An 18,804-nucleotide genomic window follows, 5' to 3' on the forward strand; every position below is an offset into this window, starting at 1 on the left:
AAGATATAAAACAACATTACCCTTGAAACTGCTGGTCTTTTTTCTATGATCAATGTCATGTTGACATACTTTTCAAATCTATAATGTATGTATTATATGTAATTATTCTACCCCATTCATCACAAAAGAAATTAAAATAAATATTTGTGCTATCTGATAAAAGGGTCTATTTTTCTCAACCTAATGGGGAGTTTTTCCTTCCTAATAAATTGGTATCACTTTCCTCCCAAATAAATTAAAAATAAATTTTATCAATGGGTTTATCTAAAAGTTGTCTTGAAAAATCATTTTGTTCAATAAAAACAAAGATAGTAATGTGAGTTATAGTATTACAGCTAAATGCAACATTTTTCTATATGGATTCCTTCACTTAAAAGGCCATTTTGAAATTAATGGTTTTTATAATAATCATGGTTAAAAGCACTAAGAAATAAATTATTTTCCACTGGTGGTTTCTGGCAATGCATACAGAATACAGCACCCAGGGTAGGACTAGTAAGATGAGTTCAAGAAATATTTGTTAAATGAACATTTACTGGGTTACATAATATTTAGTATTCCCATGGGCATGAAAACACTTCAGAAATATAAAAATTGATGTATTTTACTTGGAAATTGTTAGTCCATTTGCAAATAATCTTACATTTTGGGGCCTCTCTTTTTTTTTTTTTAACAGGATATAAGCCTGGTGCTGGTGGCTCATGCCTGTAAACCTAACTGCTCAGGAGGCTGAGATCTGAGGGTCTCTGTTCAAAGCCAGTTGGGCCTCATTTATGTACTCTTGATATCAGATCTAAACCATTAAATTTTTTCTCTTCAAGAAAGTAACAGGAAAGAAGAGAGGACCAGCGTTTTCCCCATATATGAGGGAAGCCCAGTGTTTGAGCTCTGGAAAACCTTATTTCTCAATTCTGTGTGTACTTTGGTGAGAGGCATCAGTTTAATCTGACTGAATTTTTTAAATATCAAAGCTGCTAAAGAAAATCTCAAATAAAAGATGATCCACAATCTGAAAAATAGGCCATGGCAACAATGAAGAAAATACAGAGAGCACACGGGTTGATTTTTAAAAACTATTTTAATACAAGATTAATAGCAATTTTTCTATCCAAATCAGAAATGAAAAATCTTAACCTAAATAATAGTCATTTGACAGTCACATAAAGGTTTCGGTTTGATTGGTACACACATTTATTCTGCACTATGCACACAGAGACCTCACTATGACGCCATCCGTAGGTGTTTCTCATGGAAGTACTTCATTACAAGGCAGTACAGAATCTAGTATCTTCTCAACCTTGAAGAAAGTCACAAATGTTCCCATGCTAAGCTGAGTCTGTGCTGCAAACCATGATATAGCAAGTCTCCAGAATGCGTACAAATCAATACTTGAGTTGTCACACTTGGCCTAAAACTCAACACTCACTAATATTTGCACCAAGGAGGAACATAATGCAAATGTATGTTATAATTTCCTTTACTCTCTTTTTGTTAGCAAAACTAAGTTTTTTTTTTTTTAATTAAAAGCTATTAAGTTGGGCACCGGTGGCTCATGCCTGTAATCCTAGCTTACTTAGGTGGCTGATATCTGAGGATCTTGGTTTGAAGACAGCCTGAGCAGAAAGATCTGGGACATTATTATTTCCAACTAACCAGAAAAAAGCCAGAGGTAAAGGTATGGCTCATGTGGTCAAGTTTCAGTCTTGAGGGAAAGAGTTAAGGAAGAGCCTGAGATTCTGAGTTAAAGTCCCAGCACTGGCATATACATACACCAACAGAAGTAAGATGTCAGTGACTATACATCAATGAAAATGAATCTTAATTTCTGCAAATTCTGGATAAGTCAGAAACTGCATTTACTAACACCTTTACCTTGAAATTTCACTTTGCAACGAGATGTAATAAAAGAATCACAGCTCAAGAATTTGCTGTTTTATTCCTCCTTGGTGGTTTTCAGTTGGTTTTCAGTCTGTGGCCAAAGCATGTGTGTAATGGCAAAAGAATTAAAGTAGGCTAGTGTCTGTAGCAGGGGATAAAAATTAAATCTCAGGGTCCTTCATCCAATAATACTTTCAATGTGTTTGATTTTCCAGAATGTTTTTTTAAATCGTTACTGCTTGTCAATGAATAATAGTGTTTTTCAGCCTTGTCAAAATTGTATTTTTCTTGCCCTTACATTTGAAATAGGGGATACATGTTATTTTCTCCTACCTGGGTAAGTTTCTGTAAGGGAGTCAGGTTTCCAGAGCTAATGTTCTTAGGTGACTATAATCAAAGTGCCAGCTTGGCCTTGCTTTAAGGATAGAAGTCTGTTCCGCCATGGCTCTCGGGCAGAACAGAACCACAAACAGAGCTCTTATTCACAACTTTTCAATTCCTTCTTCTCTGCTAAAGACCTTAGCCACAGATTAGTGTTTGTTGTAACATATATAAAGTATAATATACATCAATTACAGACGTGTATTTCTGTTAGAAAAATACATATTATAACTAAAGAACATGTAAATAGAGGCACTTCAATAAGCTAAGTGTTTGCAGTTGTGAGTCTCACCCACCCATTTCTAGTGTCGGAATTCAGTGAGCCCATTCTACACGTAAGTCATGATGCGGTTAGAGAATTTAGGGGATGTCACAATGAATGTGCAGAGGCTGTGACATCAATGGAGCATCACTGTGTCCCCATCACTATGCCAAAAATGAGAAGAACCCATTTTGGAGGAGGATCCCAAAATACATGATGAAAAAGGGGTAAATAGAGTCAATGAGATCTCAATGATAGGTAAAAAAATAAGCTCTCATGTGAAATCAGTCTGAAAATCATACGGTATGATAGGATAATGGTAAGGACCAGGAATAGCAATTGAGTATTATTTGGACCATATCCATGCAGGGTGACTAATATTATGGCATCATTAATGGATAATCATTTCAGCTCTCTGCCAGCTCATATGTCTCTTCAACAGGAGCACTATTTATAAAGACGGTGTTGAAACACGTGAAGCAGGCATTTACATATTATCTGCGGGACTAGTGAGTACAGAAGAACATGGGTTCACATTCATTAAGATAATGTATTTCAATACTCATGCACAAAATCATTTAGGGGGTACAAGGGTGAGGATACAAGACATCCTGATCCATTTCATAGAAGATAATGCAGAAAAAATATATTTTAACAGAAAGATTTGGAGTTTGAAGCCATAAAACTAATTATTATTGAAACATTCAGAAAAAAATACCCAGTGGATTTAATTTGTATTGCACCTTAATTGTTGAAGGAAAACAATGCTGGTTTTTAAACATACGATGACATGAGCAACACAAATGATCCTTCAGAGAGAGATGTTCTGTGTCATTGGCAATAGGAAGTCAAAGGTTGATAGTGAATTGTTTGTTGGGTGGTTTTCTAGAAGTGTGGAGTGCTGAACGAGATCGTTAACTTCACGACAACATGAATGAAAGGTGCCCCAAAGTCTCTCAGAATCTTCCATTTCCTATTCCATTAGGCCTAACGTGGCAACAGATGCGTGTACATATTTTCTGTTCTGTAAAAGTGCTCAGGTATACTTAATACTAGTGCGTGTGTACCGCTACAATGGAATGACTTAAATCCATAACGAATTTTATTTTTGATGAGAACAGAGATCAAAAGGTATCATGCCTGTGTCAATACTGTGGATGAGTTAAAATGTGACTGGCGTACTGTCGTATTCTCACATATTTCCTTTCCCTAGTCCAAATGTATCAGTAAAACCAAGAAACACCTGGACAGCCAACTAACTGTGTTCATAAAGCCCCATGTAGTATGTTTTGTTTCCTTCTGCCAGGAGGAAGATTTGGGCCTGGCTCTTGAGTTTAGGCTGTGCATCTAAGTACCCAGCAGTAATTCTAGACTGATGGTGTACACGAGAGCAATGTTTTCTTTATGTGTGCATATATGTGTATGGGAATAATATTCTTTCCACATACAGTGATTGTTAGGCCTAAACACCTGGAACTTGCCCCGTGAGCTCAGTACAGGCTAGAGAACTGGGAACAGAGAATGCTCTTGAGAAAAAGGTGTGCCCTGGCAAACTTTTAGTAGATGGACAGTTAGATACATAAAAAGTTCTCTTTCTTGCATCTTGGTGCTCATAGTTCATTGAGGAATTCCTTCACTGAGCAGCACAAAACACAAAGAGCTGGTTGACAAAACATTTTTTTGTTACAAAGGCGTGTCAACCCTGAGCTTAGAATTAAGAAGTTAAAATCTGTGATTTATATATATATTTATAGATATAAAAATAGATGATCATACTAAGACTAAAAAAGTGAAAGAAATCTCCATGTCAATACTATATATATATATATATAGGGTTTTTTTTCTTTAACTTTTTTTGTCTGTTGTGAGTTATTTTGTCAGAGAATGCCCTTTGGATGTAGAAACCAACTGACACAAAACAAGTAATTAAAAAGGAAAACTTATGTATAGATCTACTTGTCAATTCAGGAAAATAACCTTATGTGGTGAGGATCATGAACATAGGGGCAAAAAAACCCGACACCATCTCATCCATGATAAACATATAACAAAAGCAATGATTGTATCATTGAAGATGATTTTCAATAGACTTGGGAGAAATATGACTCAGTAGGGTGTCCATGAGTAACTGAAGAAAAATCTGTGCCAATTGGATACAGTGGATAGACATGAAGGAAGCTTTTTTTTTTCTTTTTTTAGAAAGGTGCCATTAATGAACTTGAAATTGGGCAGGTGAGCGCAAGAGGGGTGCTGAGTTGTGATAAGGTTTATTCTTGTATTAAAGACAGAATTCTAAATTGAATATCAGTACCTCCAAATCAATTTGGTATTGTGTAGGTCAGAGTGCAAGACGATGTCTCCAAGACAATACTGTATTTTCGCTACAACTTAAAAAAAAATTCAAGCTTTCTTCCCCATAAATATTTGTGTCATCCTGGTTTGCCACAGTAAAGCTTACCCTGGGAGTTGGCTGTCAATGCATGAAAGTTCCTTTATTTTCCTCTCTTGTTGCTTCTTTGTTGAAAATGCAGTTGTCTTGGGGTTTGGCCTGATTTTAAAAGGAAAATTCTTTTTTCTTCCTACTCTTTTTTTTTTAAAATGGGGAAAAATACTCACAACATGAGATTCTTTTACTTCTGCAGCATAAAAGCAAATGAAGGTAAGAAAAATCTCCTGGTATGAAAGATTTGAGTAAGAATTCTCTCTGCAATAAACAAGGTCCCCACAGATAACTGAAGGAAAGAGGAGGCAGTTCATCTGGCACCTGGTACTCTTTGGGAAAACAAAAAAGGAGGCAGATTACAATGCTGCTCTCTTCTCATAAAAAAGGATAAGTTTTTGTAGCATGGTCCATTGCCCAAGAGTGTAAGAAAAGAAGGGAACTGGCCCCTCAGACAGCTAAAATGCAGTTTCAACTGACCAAAACCCAGGATTATCTGCACAGTCTCTGCAGTGCCAGGACCAGACAGGCCAGAGACAAAGTGAGCAGGGAGTGGCTAAGCCGAGCTGCTGAAGAATCTTCTTCCCTCCTGTCAGGGTCAATAGCAGGGGCTTCTGTGGTGACAAATTCAAATTCTGTAGGACACACGTCATCCATACATCCACTGCCACTCCCGGAGCCACTGGATTCGTCACCTGATGTGGGAAGATTGAAAAAGAAAGTTATAGCTCACACTGGGAAGAGATGAAGGAGAAGATCATAAGAGGTCTGGGAACTCTGCCGTTCAAAGCGTGTCCGCCTGTCCTGTACATTTGTTCTTCAAGGCAAGTTTGTAATGTGCTGGTAGTCTGGATATATGGAAATAGAACTGAAGCAAAACAGTCTTTGGTATCCAGACTCTACAGCCTTAGGAATGTGTGAATCATGAGTCCAGGGCGAATTATTCCAACCACACCGGCATTTGAGGAATGAGTTCTTCCAGAGGTCAACATGTGAATTGTGATCAGATATTTCACACGATGCTCTTTTTGTTCCTCAGACCTGTTGTCATCAGCAGACATCAGGCTTTGAAAAGGAGATGAATGAGAGTGGGGAGGGAGAATGATGCCTGGGATGACTGGGATCAAGAGTCACTGCATTCAAAGACTACTTTGTTGAGGGGCAACTCCTTTGTAGAACTACTAAAAGATAAAACATAAACTTATAAAAGATATTATCAAAGACAGAAAAGGAAAATAAGCATTGAAAGTGGGAAATTGGGAGAGTATTAACAAAGACTTATTGAAGGTATATGGGTAATCACTTTGGCTTTTTTCCCAATCTGTACCCTCCTCCTAAGAGCAAGAAGAGATTCTTTCTCAAGCAAAATCTCCCTTTAAATGAGGGATTGATAAGCTAGGGCCATTCTTTTGTTTTTGTATGTCCTACAATATAGGAGTTTTTTATATTTTTGTAAGAATTAACAAATAAAATGGAGGATAATTTTTGTGACTATAAGAAACATATATGTAAAATGCAAGATTTAAGTTTGATTGGAACAGAGTCATAGCTGTTTATGTCCCTATTATCTCTACCTGTGTCAACGTTACAAGAATAGAGTAGCATAGATGTGGCAGAGACCCTATGGCCTAATGAAGTTAGTGTCTAACTCCTGATAGAAAACACTTGTATTCCCTGCATGAAATCACAGTGGATGCTGTCTTTGAGGAGTCTGCCTTTTCTGTCCAGCATGCTTCTAGGATCACTCTATTCTTTCATCCTAGTGCTTTTTTGACATACCTTTTTGTTTTCGTAAGCCCTGTTTCTTAGATTTGACCCCTCTCAGGCTTAGGCCATTATTCTCAGCCTTCTCTGAGAACTCTGAGTCTGTATATCCAGCCAACTGCAGATCAAATATTAATTCCATCAATTTTCCAAACTCCAGATTTTAATTTGCTTCACACTGAGGTGAGCACACATGAATGGGAGCTCAGGCTCTATCCAGTGCTGTGTGGTTAGTTCTGTGAGAGTTACGTCTGTATTAAATGTAAAAAATATGTTTTTGTTTTTTTTCTTGTCATGATTCCCTAAACACTACAGAAACACTCCCATTGTATGAGATCTTGTAAGCAAGAATATACTGGAGCATGTGAGCAGGATACATGTGAATACTGCTTCAATTTATGGAAGGGCATGAGCATATTTGGATTCTGATATCCATAGATGGTTCTAGAATCAGTCCTCCAGTATGGTGCTAGCTCCTTGGAAGTACTTAATGAGTTCCTGAGATGAATAATTTATTGATTTGTTTACTTATTCTTTTCTACAAGAATGTAAATTTTTTGATATAGTGTGCGTATAGTTATGCATAGTATCATATACTAAATGTAATATATGCATTATATGACTACATATTGATATCGTATATATACTCTATACAGTGCACATATATGTATGTGTATATATATGGTTCAGTACTGAATTTCCATGGTTATTAATAATCCACAACATACAACAGAGGCTCATTCAATATTTGTCGAATAAACGAACGTGCTTAGAGCACTTGACTCAACTTCTGCCAGTCTCAGTATCTAAGCAAATATGGATGATAATGTATGTGAAGACAACTCAATAAAATGCATAAGGAAACTGGGTGCCAGTGGCTCGTGCCTGTAATCCTAGCACTTAGGAAGCTGAGATCTGAGGATTACAGTTCAAAGTCAGTCTGGAAGGAAAGGCATGAGACTCCTATCTCCAATTAATCACCAGAAAAGCAGAAGTAGCTCTGTGGTTTAAAGTGGTAGAGAGCTAGCCTTGAGCAAAAAAACCTCAGGGACATTGCTGAGGCCCCAAGTTCAAGCCCCATGACTGACCCCTTCTCCCCCACAACAAGAAAACAGTAGCATAAGACTATTATATCATTCAATAGCAAAATTTTATCTGCTATTATTGATTTAAATAAACTAGGGAAAGCTACTTGACCTCTTTGAGGCTCTGTTTCCTTTCCTGTAAAAAGGAAAGTAACAACATTTATGTTGTGGGAAATAAGTGAGAAAATGTTTCTGGAAGGACTGAGGAAACTGAAAGTTTTATACTGACATACGCTCTCGTCCACACATGTTCAAGACCTCAACCACAGCCTGAAACTCCCCTAATGTTAATATGCCTGAAGCTGCTTTTTCTGCCATTTTTGCTATTTAAGTAAAGCCACAGTAGGGCAGAGACTTTTAAATCCCCCTTGAATGAAAAAGACACACTCAGATGTCCAAATGGGACATCTAAATACCAGATAAGATCATTTGAATACACTACACAAGTTCTTAACATTTTGTCTGCTTTATCTTTAGTGGCCTTTACAAGTGGAAAAATACCCATTAATTAAATTCCAAGCTATTGGAATCACTAAGGGAATTGTTCTGAACACTGTATCATGAACAAGAAGTAATATAACCTTTACAAAGATATTATTAAAACGACTTGGGATATTAAAATTGTGGGAAGCAAAAAAGGACAAATGGCTCTAGGTAGGAAAAATAACATCCCTGTTTCTTTCTGAAACGGAATAAAAAATGCAAGGTAGGTAGAATGGAAAATTCAAGAAATATGACTGGTTTGTATAACAGGTACTACTCTAAAATAGCCAGTCAAAATAGGTACTTGGGTTCGAGTCAAAGGATGCTTTTAGCTCTTGGCAATTTCTGCATTCTTTGGGGGATAATTGGAGGAACATCTCTGGCTTCTGGGTCTTCCTTGGGCGTTTATGAGTTAACGTGTACATAGCTTCTTTAGGTCAGAAAGGAGGGAGAAGCATTAAGATCTGCATGTCTTATAGTAAGTATGACAGTACCTACTCACCAGGTAAGAAAGCATTTTACTACACAGTAAGAGAGAATGAATGAAATGAGGAAATGGGACTAGGTGATAAGGAAAGGAGAATGAACTTTTCTTCTGAAGAGAAAGGGAAAGGAAGAAAATAGGCTGGTTTGGAGAGATTTGACAGCAATGAAGTTCATTGGGTTGGCAAGAATTAATATTGGAGTGTTCTGGAAATTGGAAGAAAGCTGAGATTACTCTTCTGAGACATTTTGGTAGGATGATGGTAAAGACTGAAATGACTTAATATCTTCCATCTGTAACTTGTTCCTTTCTCATTAATTCAAGCACACAGGCATCATCTTTTGCTTCAGTGACCAAACTGCACAGTCACTGGCAACTTTACTTACATCTTTATGTTCAAGAATTCTTTTCCTGAGAGAAAACCAACATCTCAGAGCAACCCAAACCCAAACCCAAATCTTAAACCACTTGCCATTAGTGTAGCTATGCATCAAGAGATCACTTAGATGAAACTGAAAGGTAGTTAGGGGTTTTTGTTTGTTTGTTCACTTGCTGGTCTTTTAAATTACTTCCAATGCATTTGTGATACTTAATAATACATTCACATATAACATTTCACCAGCATTTTACTCTTTGTCTCAATACACAAATGTATGTGGTTTGGGTCAGTGAACAATCAGAGAGAGAAAAATAATGCAGTTGAACTGACTCACTACACTATACACTGTCTTAGCTCCTTCAACTATCACCTCAGCGAAGCCTACCAACAACTCTCAGGCTTCTCGTTCTATAAAGAGGAATCAGATTCAAAAGTACAGATACTTCACTTACAATGAAGTCACATTGCAATGAAAAAAAATCCTTACGAGGAAAAGCACCTGAGGTCACTTAACCCAAGAAAAGAGGCAAACTCAAAACATCTCTCTCTTCCAGTGCTCGTGATCAAACCATGATCCTTGCACAGTAGGCAAACGCTTGATCACTGAACAACATTCCCAGGCCTGCTACTTTGGGTGACAGCTTCTTCTTCTTCATGGGGAGAAAAGTTCTAGTGTGTTCTTTCAGAACCACTCTTCCCTGTGGAAGTTAACGGCCGCTAGAGATTCCCTTACTTGTGTCCTGGAAGTTGACGTCATTGCCATTGTAGGCATTCTTCAATTTGTTGGTCATCACGCGAAGGGCCATGATCTGCTGTCTGATGAATGTGTCGGGGCGTGTGATGTCCACGTCCACCTCGGGATTGTTGATCTGGTTCGTCAGTCCATCGTTCATGATCTCCGGCAGGTATCTGCAGGACCGAGAGGCAGAAAGAGGTCAGGGTGATACAGCAGGGTGATACAGCTCCATACATCCAGATTCTGCCATGGAACAGGGAGCCAAACCACTTGGTGAAGGGCAATCAAAATCATTGTCAGGAGGAAAGGTGGTTGAGAGAGGTCTCAAGTTTGTAAGTGGCCTCAGATTCTCAGGTTGGCTTACCTACAATTAAATGCTCACTTAGGGACATGGAAAAAAATCACTTCTGAAAATCGTTCATCCAAAGCGGGGTGGGAGGTAAGGGTGAGAATGTTGAAGGGGTAACATGATCAAGATGCATTGTATTCACAACTGCTTAAAGATAAATTTAAAAAAATACTGCCATAAACATCCCTTCATTTGAAAAAATGCTCAGCTCTAATTCAGTTCTGTCAATTTTGGTAATAAAAACTGGACCTACACATGACATCTGATCTGAGAGAATGTGAGAGGAGGCTCTTTCTATCAGAAGGGGAATTATAATCCAAAGAAATCTGCTGGATGTAGAAGAAATCTTTCGGTATGATTGATGCATCTATAATTTTTTAAAATCATATAACATCTAATGTGATAAGATATTATATATATACATTCATATTTATGTACTCATTATGTATTTGAGAGTGTGTGTGTGTGTGTGTGTGTGTGTGTGTGTGTGTGTGTGTGTATGGTATTGTTATTGGGTTTGAACTCGGGCCCTTATGCTTGCTTGTTTGAACAGCTGGCATTCTACACACCTCCAGTTTTGCTTTTTTGAGACAGAGTCTTATGGACTTTTCTGCCCAGGAGGGATTCTAATTGTAATCCTCTGGATCTGAGCCTCCTGATTAGTTAGGAATATAGACATAAACCACTGTCACCCAGCTTGAGCCTCACAAGGTCAAAATTGTCAGTCTTTCAGTGTCTACCCCTTAACAATGGAGCAGTTATACAAGTGGAGCTTGTATAACACTGAAACTTTCTTGGAGCCCTTTGGATTCCTCACCCTCATAACCTGAGAGCTTTCGTCTGCTCACTCTCATAAAGCCTTTCATAACTGCTCTTTCTTGCCACTGTTCTTGGAGTAGAGATGAAACACAAATGGCTCTAAGTGACTTCCTTTCCTGCCCCTGTTCTTTCTTTTCTAATGCATTCACGCATCTGTGTGGTTAATCTTCCTAAAACATTTCTTTCCCGTCACTTTTGTCCAGTGAGCCCTTACTAACTGGGTTTAAATTCAGGGCTTGCTAAGCAGGCACTCTATCACTTACACCACACATCTAGCACTTCACAAAAAATAATTCTAACTCTGGGCTTCCAGTCCACTGAAGAGACAGGAATGATTCCCCACTTCTCTTTTATTGTTGGGATTATGTAAAGAGGGGTTACAGTTATATTTTTAAGGTAGTAGGGACATTACTTCTTGTACAATGATACCCCTTCTTATGTTTTTGTCCCTGTTTCCCTTCTCCCAGCCCCTCTTAATCATCTGAGATAGGAATGATTTACCTCCCGTGTGTGAAATGGAAAACGAAGGTCTTAGTGGGTACAAGAAGACACACAGTCTAATAGATGGCAAAATCATTATCTAAATGTAGCCTAGCTCCAGAGTCCACAAACCCAGCCACTGCACCACACTGCCTGGCAGGTCACTACCACAATTTACACTTCATAGCTCAGCCATCAAAGCCCAGCTGCACTTAGTCTTGTTTTTTAAAGCTGTGACACTCCTGTCAATAGATACTTCTTATCTTACAGAATCTCATCCTGCATCCATCTTGGTCTTTATCTCTGTTTTCTGGCTCCTGAATTCCTCCCCAAGACTAGCTATAGAAACTAGAATTTCTCTTCCCTGAGGTAGGTTATAGAATTTCAAATTTGCTTCAGGATAGGGGAAAACATAGAGGTTACAGAAGGGCCTGTTCAAACAGGCACTGAATGGCACAATAGCTGTCTAACCAAGGCCTGGCAGGGCAGAAGCCAGGTGGTCAAAGAACTTTCAAAGACCTCACCCATCCTTTCTGACCTCTGGTGGGGGCCAGAGCCAATTAGGAAGTTTTGAGGATCCCTTCTGGGGATCCAGTCATGGCATAGGTATCTCTTGTATATCAATACACAGTCTTTTAAAACCAAAATTTTCAATTATCTTTAAATGATTATACAAAGGGGCTTCAATCCAGCATGTCAAATTATGAGCTCCATGTATCTTCATCAGTGGAAACCCTTGCATGGTCCTTCTCCTTTTCTATTCACCATCAACCAATTCTTGTTGGATTCTAAGATTGTCTTCCAGGGATGACTTCTAACTCACTGACTGTCTTGCACATATAATTCTATCTGCCGGATTTCAGGAGTTCCAGCTAATTATAATGGCCCATTAAGCCAACATGGCTAGTGCAGGCCTTCTACTGCTGACACCGATTAGGAGGGTGCAAGGTGAGAAGGGACGTCTTGCCCTTCCAAATTTTGAACTTGGGAGTCCTGCAGCCATAGCTGGCTGACTCAGAGGCAAGTTCTGCCTCTCCCCTGTGGCACCGTGCATACTACTGGGTTGGCTAAGCCTCATTTATCAACAGCTCACTGCAGTGTCTTCATGGGAATGCTGCCCCTGGGAGTCTGAACATCCAGTAAACAATAAGAGACTGCCAAGCAAACCCAGCTTCTCACTGTGCCCACTGATGCTCAGCCACTTACCATCAAAACAAGGAACAGCACACCTGTGCCCTCCAGAGCCTTTTCTCTGTTGGCTGTATTCAAAGGACATCTTTAAAGACAGCCTGCTAACTTAAACTTCAAATCAGTGAAAAAGGAAACCGCCGTTTTGTCACTCAAGACATAGGTCCTGAGGCCTTACAGCTGGAAGGCTTCGTGGAACCCACCTTGTCACCAGAGATTCATGACCCTATTAATGTACGTCTCTCATGTTTGGCTTCTTTACATGAAACTCATGTCCCTCAATAATAGACCTGTGATTGAGTCCCCAAGATGCCCCTTGCTCTCGCTTGCTCTATCTCTTGTTAATTCCTGCACAGCTCTTTGACACAATGGGCTTTCTGTTCCATTCTGTATCTGGGAGATGCAGAAGGAAACTCTTGGCGTTGATGGCCTCAGTTCCAAGGCTGAATGCACATGCCCTTGGAACAGGGAAAAGCCAGACGTGAGGACAAATTGGAACATGGAAGAGAGGTGCCATTTTCTGCCAGTGAGTCATGCTGTGGAGTGGCAAGTTGGGTGGGTAAAAACAGGCAGGCAGAGCCGCCTCATTTTGATTGGCTTCTGTTCATGAGAGCATGGCTAGGAGCTAAATGCTTGACAATTCTACAGAAAGTTTTTTTTTTCTTTTTCAAATCCAGTCTCATATTGCTAGTGTAGGTTTCCTAGACTATATCCAGACGTTACAGCTGATTAGGGTATATGCCCTGTGGAAATTTAGCAGGGGAGAGGGGCTTGGCATTCAACCCTGTAGGCAGCTGAAGGCTCTGTGCTGAGACCCTTTCAAGCACCTGTGACAGCTTCTGTCATCTGAATGACATCAAAGACACTTGCCAGGCATGCAGAACTTTCTTACTAGCCAAGTACTGCACCTGACATTCTCACCATTGAAATGCATTCCTCCTCATTGAGCCAAAGCTTCTAGAAAGATCCTGTTGCTAAATGAACGTGCTTGCTGGGAGAACATGCATGGTACCTTGTCAAGTCTCAGCATTTCTCACCAGCATGCTTCTGCTGATAGTTACTTTGACCTACTGAGTACATCACAGACTCAAGACGGGCTTGAAAGCTAACAGAAGTTTAAAGAGTAAGGAGCTAGCCTAGAAGGTGAACTCGGAAGTCTCCAGGGGATTGATGGGAGTCCAAGTGAGAGTTGTGTTAGTTTTCTGTCCCTATGACACCATGCCTGATGGAACTCACAAAAAGAAAGACTGATTTTGGTTCATGGTTTCAGAAGTTTCAGTGCAGGGTCACCTGACTGGAGCCAATGCTTTGGGCCTGAGGGAGGTAAGGGAGAACAAATGGAGGAGGAGAGCTGCTCACTTCGTGGCAGCCAGGAAGCAGAGACCAACAGGGAGGGAAAAGACACAAGACACCCTTCAAGGTCATGTCTTCAGAAAAGTACTTCCTCTCACTAAGCCCCATGTACTACTATCCAATACAACCCAGTAATACCATCCAATGATGAATTCATCAGTTGGTTAATCCACAGATGTGGTCAGAGGTCTCATGATCTCATCACTTCCCCAAAGTTCCACTTTTGAACTTTGCACAGGGGACTAAGACTTCAACATACAAGTGTATGTTGAAGGGTAGGGATGTGGGGGGTGGGAGGTGGAAAAGGGGATACACACTTTATACCAAAACTAAAGCAGGTGTTGAGGAAGAAATAGGGAAAAATGGGATAGCTAAGTGCTGACTTGGGTTTGTTTTCAGGGTTAATCATAGCCCTTCAGTTTGAATACACACACACACACACACACACACACACACACACACACACACACACGGACTTTTTAGATAGACCTTGATCTATAAATTCTGAAATATTCCCCTCATCTTTTTTTTCTCCTGCAGCCCATTTGTTAGCAAAACATTCAAGTGTGAAAGGAGACCAATTATGGTTCTCTTTCCTCTCTCATAGTACAATATGAATACATTTTGCTGCAGATATCAGTGTGTTTGATTTTAGGCAGTTGGTCCATAACCCACTGGGAATATTACATAATGTGCAGCATAGTCATTGTAATTTTCTAAAATCTAAAAAACAATTTCTGAATTTTGAAAATGCATATGTTCTTTTTTTACTGAAAAAAAGCTGAGATCAAGTTTAATTGCTTATCCTAGTGACAGATATTGATTGAGAACTGCATTGATGCATCTATGTAAACATTTTGCTGAGGAAAGTATAACATTTTTGTTGCAATCTATAACGAAATATTACCAATGAATACTGGCCCAGGTTTCTAAAATAGGGTAGACATTTAGAAATGTTATAATTGGGGCCTCAGACTATCTTTAAAAAGCACAAAATGAAAAGGAAATTTATTAAGTAGACAGAATCAGGCCCATTCCACGTATTTTATGACATTACATGAGTTTTCTTACTAACACATAGATTGTCACATATTAGGCTGTCAGGCTAAGTGAAATAAGGTTTCACAAAAGGACCAATATAGTCTGACTTGACTGGTTTTACTCATAGAAGATAACTATGGGTCCCGTTCATGGAGGCAGAAAATAGAATGGTAGCTGCCACGATGTGAGGAGTTGGTGTTTGATGGGATCAGAGGTTCAGTTTGGAAAGATGAAGAAAACTTTGTGAATGAGCAGTGGTGATGATTACACAGCGTGAATGCACTTAATTCCACTAAACATTACCCACAGTAAGATGGCAAAGATAATTTTTGTGCTTGATATACTTTAATCCAAGATTTCAAAAGCTAAATTTTCAGTACTTTAAAAGTTTTTCATCTAGATTTTTTTCCTTTTTTTCCCCCACTTTTCCCGGCTGGAAAACAGCATTACCCAAAGCATACTATGACCTTTTGCTTTAAGGAGATTTATGAATTCTTTTTTGACTGTGACACTACTGTTGTCTGTAGGCAAGAGGTATTCTGTGAGATATGACACTAAGTTGTGGTCAAAGGTTCATAGGATGAAACCTGGACACCTGAGGTATCCCAGGACCCAGCAGTGTCCGGGTGGATCAAGTCCCACAGCTACACATTTCTTTATTCACTGCGCACTACTAATTCACTCTTATGCAAATGAAGTGGTCACATGACTCCCCCAAATGCCAAACTATTTCTTCAGGGTGGCTGACAGCAGCATAATCCAGCATTTTAAACCCTGAATTCATGTGTGGAAGAACGATTTGTGGTGGCAGGGCTCCAGGTGGAAAAGGGATGCTTGGGAATTCTTGGAGAATCCACAGCACAGTGGTTACTGCATTGAAGAGAAGCCCAGTGCTTTGATGGCTTACCATCCGTTCTTGATATAAAGGGAGTGGGAAAGCTAGAAGAAGAGGCAGGAAAGAATACTATGAGCCAGTTTCCAAGGCTACCAAGCTGTCGAGCAGCCACCAGCTCCCTTCATTCCATTCTTCTGTTCCACTCTTCCTATTGCAAGATGGTTTCCCCAAGAGAGTCGGAGACTCCGTGGATTCCCTCTTTCTCATGTGCCAGTCAGTACAAGACAAGCAAGAATTTGAGAATGCCAGGATACTTATCTACCTTCCCAGTGTGTTTGTCTGGCTGGGGCTACAGTGAATATTTTACAGTTCTTTCACATATAGACAGAGTGCTTTGAGACACTTCTGCCACCAGACTAAAACAATATTGTCCTGCCAGATCTGCAGAGTCACTATCTTGACAGATTTCTCATCACTACGCCTCATTTTTGCCTTCCTTCCGTCTGCTCAGACTTTGCCAGTCATAACTTGCTATCTCTCTTGCTTAGCCAATCCATAAAGCGGCTGGTGGGGCGGGATGATGGATTTTCTGGATTTTGCTCTTTTCCTACTTCTTACAATTTACGGTGTTTACCTGTTGGCCTCGGGAAGGATTTCCTGAGGGACACAGTATTTCTGGCAGGACCAGATGTCTTGAAACATAGCTCCCTGCAAAAGCCATGTCTCCCATGAGTCCAATTAATTCTTGTCTCTCAGTCAGCTCCTTGATTACATCTCCCCAAAGGCATTTTATTATTTGTTTGGGGGGACGGAAGGGGGAGAAGAACACATTGACAGGTAAACAACACTGGCACACATAAAAGAAAATCAGAAAATGGTTTCACTAGTGCAAACGTGTGTGTGTGTGTGTGTGTGTGTGTGTGTGTGAGAGTGATTGCGTGTCTTAACTTAGGATCTGAGCGCTGTCCCTTAGGTATTTTTTTTTTTCACTCAAGGCACTCTATCACTTGAGACACACCTTTGCTTTTGGCTTTTTGGTTGAGATAAGAGTCTCATCGGCTTTTCTTTCCTGGCTTTGAATCTTGATCCTCAGACCTCAGCCTTTTGAGTAGCTAGGATTACAGGCATGAGCCACTGGCACTTGCTATATTATTAGTTTGATGGGATGAAAGAGGAGTCTGGAAATTATTTTTTAAAGGCCCGAAGAATCTTAAATAATTATCCTTCTATCAGATAACCCACTGGAGGGGGGGCTTCATTAGCATTTTCTACCCTGTTCCATTTCCTCCAATACCATCCCCTCCTTAATGATGGTGAGTTTATTAAAACAGAAGTTATAGATGATGTCATCTATATCCTAAACTTAAAAGTAAGAATCTGTGAGCAAACAGGTAATAGCCTTTGGAAAAGAAACCTGTAGGCTCTATTTTCCTAAGGCGGCGGCCTGACAGAGTTCTACCCTGTCTACGTGAACCATAGCAAAGTTTTATTTCCTTGCAAGCTTGTGCTTTCATGTCTCTCACCTAATCATTCTTCCCCAGCTCTTCTGCAGACAGCTCATTCTGGCCATTGGCTGCCTGCACGCCTTTCTTAGGTATGACTGATGATAGCAAATGTCCTTTTAGGGTTTCCAGGTTCATCCTGGGAAATTTAAGAGGACTAGATTTGTAACCTGTGCCATGCGTCTTTAATTTTTCCCCTTTGGCCTTCTAGATGATTATGGATTTTCTTCTCTTACTTACTAGTTTCCTTTCAGTGTCACTTCCATGAAGTCACAGCATTCTTGTGCCTTCTCCCAATCCCTCCTGACTTGAGTCAGTGGAAGATGAGAGATGTAGAACTCCTACCTGCAGACTCACTGTCTACCAGCCACCAAAGGCATCGAAGGCAGACTCAGATGATGCACACTGCTGGGAAGACTAAGGAAAATCCTGCAGTGGCTCTTCTGTTAAATGATAGATGATTCTGAGTTTGAGTTTTATCAGCTATAAATGTCTGCATGCCTCTAAGATGCATGAGCTCATCCCCTATTTCCCAGTATGGTGTACTTGGAGGGAGACTTTTGGGAGGTAGTTAAGATTAGATAGTGCATGAGACTTGAACCTGTTCATGGAAGGGAATGCCTTTAGAAAGTGAGTAAGGGCCAAGAGTAGTCCTTTTCCACCTCATTAACCTACGGGGACAGAGGATCCATGTCCTGAAGGCTACTTCTTCCTGAAGAGGTCCCATGTCTCAACTCAACCCTACTGTTACCCCAAATTTGCTAACCTAGCCTCTAGAACTGTATGCCCTGACTTTCAGCTTTTCGTGATCTGCCCATGGTATTTTTGTTATAGCACCCAGAGTTGACTAAGCCACTCTCTGCAGCCTAGCAACCATGAGCTTTTCTCTCTATCCAACGCTTCCTTTAACTTTCAAAATAATATAGTAGGATTTATTTCCATGAAAACACATCCCATGCGATTTTTAAAAATAAATTAATATTTGGTTGAACTTTGAGTTAAATTTGACTCAACTGGTTTGTATCCGTTAATTCTTTACTATGTTAAGTGAGAAGAAATGTTGTAATGTTAAGATTTTTCTTTTCCACTGGAAGAATAAAAACAAAAGGAATGAAGAAATTATATTTCCCAATGGGAACATAGTTCTAGCCACAAATATTTGATAGCCTCATCTTTATGAGAATCTACTTATTGCATAATAAAAAATGTACTTTGTTGAGTTAAGTTCTGGAATATTTTTCAAGTGACTTTGTTGCATTCACTTGGTCATTTTCTTCTCTGTATAAAATCTTCCAATGCTTCCTTTGGGTTTCAGGATAAAATTCAAGTGTAGTCCTGAGTACTG

General features: G+C 39.6%; 1 protein-coding gene across 1 annotated transcript in view; it reads right to left on the reverse strand.

The window, feature by feature from the left end:
- Nucleotides 1-1,068: 1,068 nt before the first annotated feature.
- Nucleotides 1,069-18,804, reverse strand: part of Gpc6 (glypican 6) — an 859,561-nt gene continuing 841,825 nt past the window's right edge. The window contains exons 11-12 of the mRNA XM_090341778.1: nt 9,890-10,065; nt 1,069-5,656 (exon numbers count right to left, since the gene is read on the reverse strand). Of these exons, the coding sequence (XP_090197904.1) occupies nt 5,454-5,656; nt 9,890-10,065 (379 nt within the window). The 3' untranslated portion in view covers nt 1,069-5,453. The remainder of the gene's footprint in view (nt 5,657-9,889; nt 10,066-18,804) is intronic.

This window comes from Megascapheus bottae, chromosome 11 (assembly GCF_031878675.1).
Source record: "Megascapheus bottae isolate mThoBot1 chromosome 11, mThoBot2.hap1, whole genome shotgun sequence".
Lineage (NCBI taxonomy): Eukaryota > Metazoa > Chordata > Mammalia > Rodentia > Geomyidae > Megascapheus > Megascapheus bottae.